The 10461-nt window shown below is 41.7% G+C and overlaps 1 protein-coding gene across 1 annotated transcript; it reads left to right on the top strand.

The window, feature by feature from the left end:
* The first annotated feature begins 920 nt into the window (after positions 1-920).
* Positions 921-2782, top strand: LOC107681221 (uncharacterized). The gene is made up of 2 exons (XM_016477434.1): positions 921-1808; positions 1844-2782. The coding sequence occupies exons 1-2, from the start codon at positions 921-923 to the stop codon at positions 2780-2782; spliced, it is 1827 nt and encodes a 608-aa protein (XP_016332920.1).
* Positions 2783-10461: the final 7679 nt, after the last annotated feature.

Here is a 10461-nt window from a genome sequence, read left to right as displayed (position 1 = left end):
GACCTTAAAAAAAAATGTGCATATATATATATATATATATATATATATATATATATATACACGTGTATACACACACATACATAAATAGAAATAAAATACAATTTTAGACAATGTACATTCAGTACAATTCTTTAGAAGCAGCGTTCTCCACAAAGGTTACAAAAGGTTGCCAAGTAGTAAAGAATCTCTTATTTGACCCTTTCATAAAGCATCGGAGCTTTTCCAATTGTATGTTATACATAACATCTTTAATCCAGTGTCTGTATGTTGGAGGCGAAGAGTCTTTCCATTTATACAAAATTAACCTCCTGGCTAGAAGTGAACAAAAAGCAATAACATCACACTGGGATCTGCTTAGATTATAGTCTCGAGTAACAACTCCAAATATTGCAGTCAGCCTGGCCGGAACAATGATTTTACCGAACAATTTATAAAAAGTCTCAAAAATTGAACCCCAATATTCTAGCAATTTCGGACATGACCAAAACATATGATATAGAGTGGCAGGAGCTTGTTTACATCGGTCACATGTAGGGCCTATTTTGACGGATCATACGGTAACGAACGGAACGGATAATGGCAATGAGAAGTTCCTCTGGAAGTGCACATGTGGGTGGCAGAAGGTGACTTCACTCAGAGGCCTGCGGATCCATCAAGGGAGGATGAAGTGTGGGAGGACGCCCAACCAGCACAATCGCACTGTTTCGGCAGGTCAGACGGAAGGGACCCAAAGCCTGGTAGCAAACCATAGTGCAGCAGGACCCGACAGTGCTGAGAGGGCAACCTCAGCATATGAAGGAGAAGAGATGGAGGCAACCCTCGAGAGCGAGATGCACACTGTCCCCTCACAAGTCACACAACCAGGAATCCAACGCAAGCATCCAGAAAGGCGTATCAAGATCAAGTGACCAAAGGCGACTATGCAAGAGGATTGGTACAGGCTCGACGAATACCTCAGTGGCGTGCTGCAGCATTCTTTGCAAGGAACGGTTGAGCGCAAGCTAACCTTGATGGGAAACAGCATATACGGGGAGTGCAGAGAGAGGTTTGGAGGGTGTACGACCAAACAAACCATAGCCCCAAGACAGAAAGGACGGAGGGAGAGACACACCGAGTTGCTCATATCAGACAGGCGTCACCTGAGGAAGAGGTGGAGGAAAGCAGCCCCAGAGGAAAAAGAAGGCCTCAAGCTGTTATGGGATGACCTTAAGCAGAGGCTGGCCAAGCTACGCCAGGCAGAACGGATCAGGAGGCGGAGGAAACGGAAGGAGAAGGAAAGGAATAATTTCTTCAAAGACCCTTTCAAGGTTGCCCGTCAGCTGCTGGATGAGAAGCGGAGCGGCAAGCTGGCCATCACTAAAGAGAATCTGGAACATTATATCAAGGGCCAGTATACGGATGCAGCTAAAGATACACCACTTGGCTCACCAGGTTATGTGCCACGCCCAGATCCCCCAAGGACCCCTTTCGACACCTCCCCACCCAGGCTGTGTGAGATTAGAGAGGTCCTCAAAAAGGCCAGATCAGCCTCAGCACCAGGTCCAAATGGGCTCCCATACAAGGTGTACAAGAACTGCCCACAAGTGACGAAGATCTTGTGGAAGCTCATGCAGGTTGTGTGGAAGAACCAATCCATTCCAGCTGAGTGGCAAGAGGCAGTTGGAATCTTCATTCCTAAGGAGCGGAATTCCATGACCATTAATCAGTTCAGGAGCATTGCCTTGCTGAACGTGGAAGGGAAACTGTTCTTCTCAGTTTTGGCAAGAAAGATGACCAGCTTCCTCAGCAGCAACCACTACATCGACTGTCAATGTACTATATTGAACACAAACCACTACATTGAAGTTGTCAAAAGGCTGGGCTCTCAGGTTTTCCAGGATGTATTGAACACACATCCGTGATCTGGGAGCAGATACAACGTGCCAAAAGAGAGAAGAGCAAACTTCATGTGGTGTGGCTTGACTTGGCGAACGCTTATGGTTCAGTACCACATAAGCTGGTTGAGTTTGCATTGGAATTCTTCCACATTCCAACGTGTGTAATTACTATCATAGCCAAGTATTTTAACAACCTGTGCATGTGTTTCTCTCTCGATGGCCGTATGACTGGATGGCAGCAGTTGGAGGTCGGTATTGCCATGGGCTGCTCAATATCCCCTATCCTGTTTGTGGCAGCATTTGAAGTCATCCTCATCGGAGCAAGACAGATGGCCAGAGGGTTGAGATTACCTTCAGGAGGAAGACTCCCGGCGCTGAGAGGGTACATGGATGATGTGACAACCATCTTACAGACAGCTCCATGTACAGCCCGGTTCCTCAAGCGCCTTGACGAGCTGATACAATGGACTAGGATGAAGATTAAGCCCGCAAAGTCTAGGAGCCTTTCAATCAGGAAAGGGGTGAGGGACGACAGGATGGTGTTCACAGCAGGAGGGGAGAAGATACCATTGTTGAAAGAGCAACCCGTCCGAAGTCTTGGAAGGGAGTATACGTCAGAGCTCTCCGACAGACAGATGGGGAAGTTGGTGCAGAAGCAGCTGAGAGAGGGGCTCGCAAAAATCGACAGCAGCCAGCTTCCGGGGAAACCGAAGGTATGGTGTTACCAATTCACACTCGACAGCAGCCAGCTTCCCGGGAAACTGAAGCTATGGTGTTACCAATTCACACTTTTCCAGCGTGTGATGTGGCCTCTGAAGGTGTCCGAAATACCGTCATCCCTGGCTAGCAGGATGGACACCATCTCCAACACCTACATCAGGAAGTGGTTGGGCCTCCCGCACTGATTCTCCGACACAGGCCTCTTCGGCAAGAATGCTCTTCAGCTTCCTTTGAAGTCCATTTACCTCGGATACAAGCAGGAGAAGACCCGTCTTGTATTTGAGCTAAGGGAATCCAGGGACGAAGCAGTGAAGAGCGCAGGGGTGACCATCTGCACTGGGCGCAGATGGAGGGCCCAGCAGGCGGTCGATCAAGCCATTAACAGGCTACAACACAAGGAGGTCATGGGAAGAGTCCAACACAGCCGAGCAGGGTTGGGCTGGGGAGAGCCAGTCCAGTTCTGGTCCAAAGCCGCAAGGGAGCAGAGGAAGTCCATGGTGGTGGAAGAGGTCTCACGAGTGGAACAGGACCGTTACCTCATCAAGGCTGTTTCCCAGGGCAAACAAGGAGCATGGACCCGCTGGGAGGATAGTACTAACAGGGTCATAACCTGAGCAGATATCTGGCGAACCCCGCAGTTGCGGCTCAGCTTCCTTGTGAGGGCAGTGTATGACACCCTCCCTTGTCCCCAAAATCTCTCCCAGTGTTTCGGAAGTGAGGACAAGTGCCCCCTGTGCAATGAAGCCAATGCAGGCCTTCGACATATCTTGTCGGGGTGTAACGTTGCATTGACGCAGAGCCGCTTTAGATGGCGGCATAATCAGGTGCTGAGGAAGTTGGCAGAGCAGTTGGAAAGATGTAGAGTCCGGGCAAATAGCTCTTCAGATCCCATTTGGCCAAACATCCCGTTCCTCAGACCAGGAGAAGGTGGGCAGAAGACAGTGGCGGGAAGGACAAAATGTCTGCTCAGTCCTGGAAAGGGATGGAAGATGCGTGTTGACCTGGGCACCCAGCTTATCTTCCCAACAGAGATCACTCAGACAACATTAAGGCCAGATGCTGTGGTGTGGGACACAGTGGCCAAGAAGGCCCTCATTATTGAGCTGACTGTGCCATGGGAAGAGGGAATACCAGCGGCGTACGAGTTCAAGCGGCTCAAGTACTCTGATATGGCGGCGGAGTGCAGAGACGGGGGATGGACCGCGACCATCCATCCCGTAGAAGTTGGATGCAGGGGCTTCGTGGGAAAGTCCGCAATCCAGTTTCTTCGAGCTGCTGGGACAACTGGGGTAAGCCTGAGGAGAGCCATCAAGGAGCTGGCGGAGGAGGCAGAGAAGGCAAGCTACTGGTTGTGGCTAAGGAGGAGGGACAGGAATTGGGGCTCGGTACCCCAGTGAGGGCAGCTGCAGGGGGTGGCGGGGAGACGTCCCAATAAGCCACTGCCCCTCCACCAGGAGACGTACTGGATAGGGGGCGAAAAATCCGTGAACGGTGGCACCAGCTAATGACCCTGCAGCTGACCCAAAAGGTGCACTGGAGGAGGTGCGGCAGGCAGAAATGTAAAGCAGGAAACACCATCTGTATATTGAAATGAGTCCACATCACTTTTAATCTTTGCCAGTCTGTCCTTAGACCAATGAAGACGGTGTACAATTTTAAACTGAACAATTGTCTGTCTAAGACTAATAGAAGATGAATGTATTCTCCAAATTGCTTCCTGCCAAACATCATCTGATATTTGATCCTCCATTTCTTTTTCCCATTTTTGTTTTAAATTTTCTAAGGTAGTCAGATTATGTAGATTAAGTAGTCCATAGACTTTCTATTGTTCATTTTGAGATAATGTGGCTGCCTCTTGCGGATTACTTCTGCAGGCTAAAGGAGAAAATGTTTATAAATATCTGTTTTTTAAAAAAGCAAGACCACATTTTCTAAACTGCAACATGCCAAACCACACAGAAATACCATTGATAGCATCAAGTTGAGTATTAAAATGGTTTAATCTTTTGAGCAGAATAGCAAAATAACACATTAGGTAACAATGCACTATAAGGCTCAATTTGTTAACATTAGTTAATGCATTTATTAACTAAAATTGAGCAATATTTTTTACACTTTTTCTACCATTTCAAGTTAAATTAACAGTATATAGTATATTTATAATTTAAAATTACCCTATAATAATAAATTGCTTTAAAACTGTTGTTTACGGTTAGATCATGATATGTAATGCGTTAAATAATATTACCTAATTTATCCTTATTGTAAAGTCACAGTTGTATGAGTTGATGCCAGTGATGTTATTTCTGTAATGTTAACTGAGGACATCAGTGCTATAGTGTCGATCTGGTCTGACAAAACAAAACAAAAAAAAAGAGAGAAACATCTAATGGTTTCATGGAGTTACTTGGATGTTGGCCTACTGGCCACATCAGCAAGAGGAAGTCTGAATCAACTCTCCAAAAGTCATTTGTCTGAAATAAATGTCAGCATGTACGAAAACTTCATGATAAACTGTGTTTTTGTCTGGTTCTTCGTTTTCTGTTTGATGAACCGGTGACCTTTTATACTAAGAAAGTACCTTTGATATTCAACATGCTATATACACACACTTACAAACAAACATGCGCATTAGAGAATATTTAAAGTAATTCAATGCCATTCTCTCTCATAGTGTCTCTCAGTGGAGCAGTGGAAGAAGATTCTGTCTGTGAAAACACTAGATTAGTTGATTTGAGGCCACTCTTCAATAGCCAAACAATTTCAGAATGTGTGTCACATTTTAGGAGTGTTTAGGGGGGATCCAAAGGAGTTTGGGGTGGCTGTGGTTTCAGCCTCTAAACTAAGTTCCCGGTACAGTCGCGCTGACTCCACATTAGACACCCGCACACTGCGCCATGACTCATCTTGCTGGAGCTGGTCCTGTGTGTGTGTGTGTGTGTGTGTGTGTGTGTGTGTTTGCACAGAGGGGGCTTGCATGAGCGTGCATAGTTGGACCCACCATCCAACCATGACTATCAAGTGCATACAGTATGCAACTATTCAAGGTCCAGCCCATAATGCTATAGCTGATGACCTGGTGCAAATGATTTATTTTTGGGTAGGTCTTTATAAACCACTAGGAGCCTAAATGAATGTAAAGTGACCAACCGTTTCTTATTATTGCATATAAATGTACACATGCATGTAAACACTTGCTTGTGACCATCTGTGAAATATTTCTTCTCATACAATGTTTTATTCGTTTAAAATGGGTCATAACCTTCATGCTTTCAAATGCACTGTAACCCAAAGCCTTTAAATATTACATCACTTTCTCACACGGTTTCTTGCCCAGCGTTCTGCTTTTATGGGACCTGACATCGTGCACCAGAGCATTTTTACATGTGGAACTAATCTACAGGTCATTAATGACTTTAGCAGGTGAAGCAAGGCAGTTCATGCTCCAATAAGTTAGAGAAGGAGAGAGACTAAGGTAGATAATCTCTTTAGAAGCTCCATCAAACCTGCTTTAATTGGTCCTGGACTCTTTTGGAGTAGAGTTCCTTCCTCTGAATATATTGAATGTGTCCAGTAAAAAAAAAATCATCTGATCCAAGTGCTAAATTCAGTCATTTAGGGATCCAACCTAATTTATGAATGTTATTTATTTTTAATGCCTGTCTTTATAAGTGAGTTTTACACAACAAACAGATTCCCCAGAGTTCAATCTTGTTTTGCATCTTCAGCACAAGCTCTCAGCTATTGGTTCACTATTAGAATAGAATAGAATAGAATAGAATAGAATAGAAAGGGCCTTGGATATCATCTACAGTATGTAGTTCTCTTCTCATCTGAATAAACATACACTCATAACCACTAACACAAGTACACAACATAAGTATGTAAGCAAAACTATCTTTCAGCCTGGTAGAACCTTTTTTATCCAATGGAGTCCTTATTTCTTAAAAAAAAAAAACATTTAGGTGATTATCTAGTTCAGTTGAGTCCAGGAATAGGAACATTTTTGAGACTTGTCCAGTCATGTTGTTAACATTGTTTATTTCGCTCTTTCTGCTCTCAATTACGTTCAATTCAATGAAAAAAACACATCTGGATGGTTACCACAAGCCCTGCTGGGGGTCAAAACAAGTGGGTTTTGGTGCCATCGAACAGTTTGAAGTCTGCTGGGCATAAAGTATACAGTGAAAACGTGCAGTGATCAAAGGCTTTGAAGCTCCAAAAAGAACAAAGAGCACCATATAACAATGCAAAATGTAGTCCAAATGATTTCTGCACTATATTACAAGACTTCTGGAGATACACAATAGCTTCGTGTAAGATACCGACTTAAATTTAGGTTCAAATTTTGGTCTGTTTCTAGCACAAAGCTATCAAATGGGTTTAGAAAAATTACAGTTTAATGCACAATCATATGGACCATTTTTATGGTGGTTTTTTTTTGGAGTTTGCCAATCCTCGCATACTGTATCAGTTAACAGATTTATTCATTAGGGAAAAACTGCTAAATTATCTTAAATTCAAAACATGACTTAAAGGTTCAGGAATACATGTAACCATGACCTACAACTTTTCATTAAAATATTGTAAATCACTGAAAATTACACCTGTCTTAAGGGCAGGAGATTGGCATGTTTCCTCAACAATGTTTCCTTATCCATAATAATCCAAACTAACTAAAGGAGGGAAGTTGGCGTGCAGATCCAATTGCATTTGCCAAAAACAACCCATCCCACAAGGATTTTTTTTCATTGAACAACATTATTTGTGGTAGAACATTAAAATGTATTATTCTAATGAAATATTATTTTCTTCTCATTGTTTTAAAAGTGTGTGTAAATGTGTTTCTTTGAGTCTTTCTATGTCAGAACGCCTTATCAATCCCCTGGCAACAAACTGCCTCAGGCTCTGGATACCAGAACTGGCGGTGCTTGTCTGAAATCATGCTGTTAGCATTCCTGTTAGCTGAAATAACGTGTTTGCTGAATTTGTGTTACACAAAAGTCTAGCAAAATGATGAAACGTCTTTATCATAATGACAGTTTGGATAAAATAAGGGATGTGGGTTAAAAAAGCCTGCTAGCGTGTAGCATTAAACTTCTTCCTGATTTGCTTTGTAGTTTAACCAATCTAGATAATAACTGTATACAACTGATAGTTGTATACTCTGCAAGGACTAGCCTCACTAGCCTAAATGTGCAGTATTCTAGGACACTGATTTATTCTCTCAGCACAAACAAGGTTTCATCATCAGTTATGCTCAGTGTGAACACCTGTTTTAACCCCGCTGTTCCTTAGGTGGGCAAGGGCTGAAAGAGCCTGGGGGGCTACTGTGATAGTTTTGATAAAGAAACATCTTAATCAAAGGCCCATAAACCTTATGTTAGTGCTGCTGGGATGGAGACAGGTACAGGACTGATGACTGAGGTATGGGATATGTTGATGTTGGTACATTCTTACCCAGATAATATGTAAATAAATATGTGTTAAATGCATTAATTGACTGTCCTGCAAACCCTGTATATATTCCAGTTACCTGTTGTACCAAGATGTGATTCCTATATACATTATTAACAATACGCTTATGGTACATTGCTTGTATATCTACATGAAAAATGTAAAATATTATATTCCAGATGTTAAGCCATATGATAGACCTGTGGGAGGAACAGACTAAAGTTTACATTTTCTTTGGAAGAAACTTTGACAGCCTTGATACAATGAGGTTAAAGTGTTTAAAATGTGAATGACCCAAACTAGTTTGTATGTAAAACTGTTGATTGATGCTGTCAAACATTTGTTGGACTCCACCAACACAAAGATTCTTGAATCACAGAGCTATTTGAATATGGCATGATAAAGGAGTACTTGAACGCTGATCGTGTATGCAGTAGAAATGCAGATTAAATAATGGTGCTACATATAGAGAAATAAGGCTGCGCTGGTGGGGATACAATAGTTTTAACAAAAGCCCTAGAGACGTTCACTTTTGCTGACAAATAAACCATGGAGGCCTGGGTTCAGGTAACATGGAGGAGGAGTACACATTGTTCGTTTTTTATATCTACTACTGACATTATAACAATATAAAGCTGGTTGAAAATGGTTGAACTTTTAATGCATTTTTATTTTACTTTTGTGTGTGAAGTAATTTTATCCCATAATTCCAGCTATAAATCATTGTTCTTGGCCTGTTTTTGTGGTGTTTCCATCTGTCAGTCTATTTATTTGTGTATTGATTGAATTGCTGTCTTGGAATGTTTGTAGTGCGATTAATTTTTTTAATTCTAAATGCAACCGTGTCTGCCAGTACATACACCTCTGTGAATTGTACTTATTTGAGTTGCATTTGCATCATGAATTGCATTTGTTGGCTACAGATAGTCACGATGGTAAAGTACAAGAATTCTGAATGTTGGAATTCAAGCTTTTCTCTGTGCTTGATTGAGAGGTCATGACATTGACCCTGGTCGTGACCTAATTTAAACTCGGTCATCAATCATAAAACTGGCCTTCAAAACATGTGGGTTGAAAAGAAAGAAACTGCACTGAGTGATTTCTCTGGAGGGTAAACCAGCGCACAAGTCCAGATAAGCAGGACTTCTTAAATGTCCAAAAAACCTAAAAGGCCAATTTGTCTTTTACTAGTGCTCTCATTTGTGTTTTGTATGACAGCTGTTGTATGAGGAGGACTCTGGCTCTGTCTGTCTTTGTGTTTTTATAAAAAATACTATGGCTATTTAACTATTTGTTAGTGAGAATTGGTCCCAAAGTGTTACCAAATTATCTAGCTTTCTAATAATCTATATAACTAGTGATCCTTCTAGCAATGATTTTATTCGGTTGTTCCATAGATAGATAATGCATAAATATATTTGGCCTTCCAACCTGCAGTCATCGTAAACTCTATGCTCAGTTTTTTTAAACAGCCATCCCACATACTATCCTCCCTCAGTACCCAAGCAGTGTTTAAGATAATAGACACCCTGACAAATGTCTCAGCTGAGAGAGATCATTGAACTCACAATACTCTGTAATTTGTTTATAAACCAAGATACTTCTGTCTGAGAGCAGCTATTAAAACTCTGGGATGCTTAAGTATTCTTCTTCAAGGATTCGGTTATTATGTAAGTATATAGTCTGTAACGCTAAGACAAAATTCATCAAATAGTCAGGTAAGAGCATGGCTAGTAAAATATCTGAACCCATAATCTAAACAACAGGGTACTGTAGTTCACGAGAGCAATACTTTACTAATGGCAGACAGTAATCAGAGGTTACAATCAGGGAGATGAAGATTTTATGAGCACTTTCATTGGGCTCAGATGTTTCTAATAAAACCTAAATAATCTTGGACTATTTTTAATTTTTCCAAACCCCAAATCCCCAAAGGGCCTGCTAGCTGTTTTACAATTTAAAATTAATGTTTGATGATAATGATTATTATAATTTTGTGAATTCATTTTCCCAGAATGCGTAACAGTTCTTTTCTCTTTGAGTGTGACAGAGAGTCAGTAGGCCTGGTAATCCAGATAACAGTAACTTTGTTTATTGAATTTGAGAAAAGTAAACATTGCTCAGCAAAAGCAGTTTTTCCATCTGTTATTATTTGTTTTAACTGTATGCCAAGTGCCATTTTATTAAAAGTCATGTTGTCAGATACTGGACTAAAAGGCCTGTTAGCAGAAGCGTAGGTATGATTTTACATTTGGGTGAGTCTCCAGACAAATGGGTGGGCGTCTAGACAAATATAAAATTAAAATGAAAACCGCCAATTGTAATAAAAAGGGGTTTTCCCCCTTTTTTATTTGCATGAATGCAGTCTGATGCACCATGCAAAAATAAACAGGCCCATTCTCTCATC

This window comes from Sinocyclocheilus anshuiensis, unplaced genomic scaffold (genome assembly GCF_001515605.1).
Source record: "Sinocyclocheilus anshuiensis isolate Anshui unplaced genomic scaffold, SAMN03320099.WGS_v1.1 scaffold1495, whole genome shotgun sequence".
In the NCBI taxonomy this organism is placed as follows: Eukaryota; Metazoa; Chordata; class Actinopteri; order Cypriniformes; family Cyprinidae; genus Sinocyclocheilus; species Sinocyclocheilus anshuiensis.
Note: the sequence above shows the minus strand (reverse complement) of the source record. Positions and strands in the feature narration are given on the sequence as shown.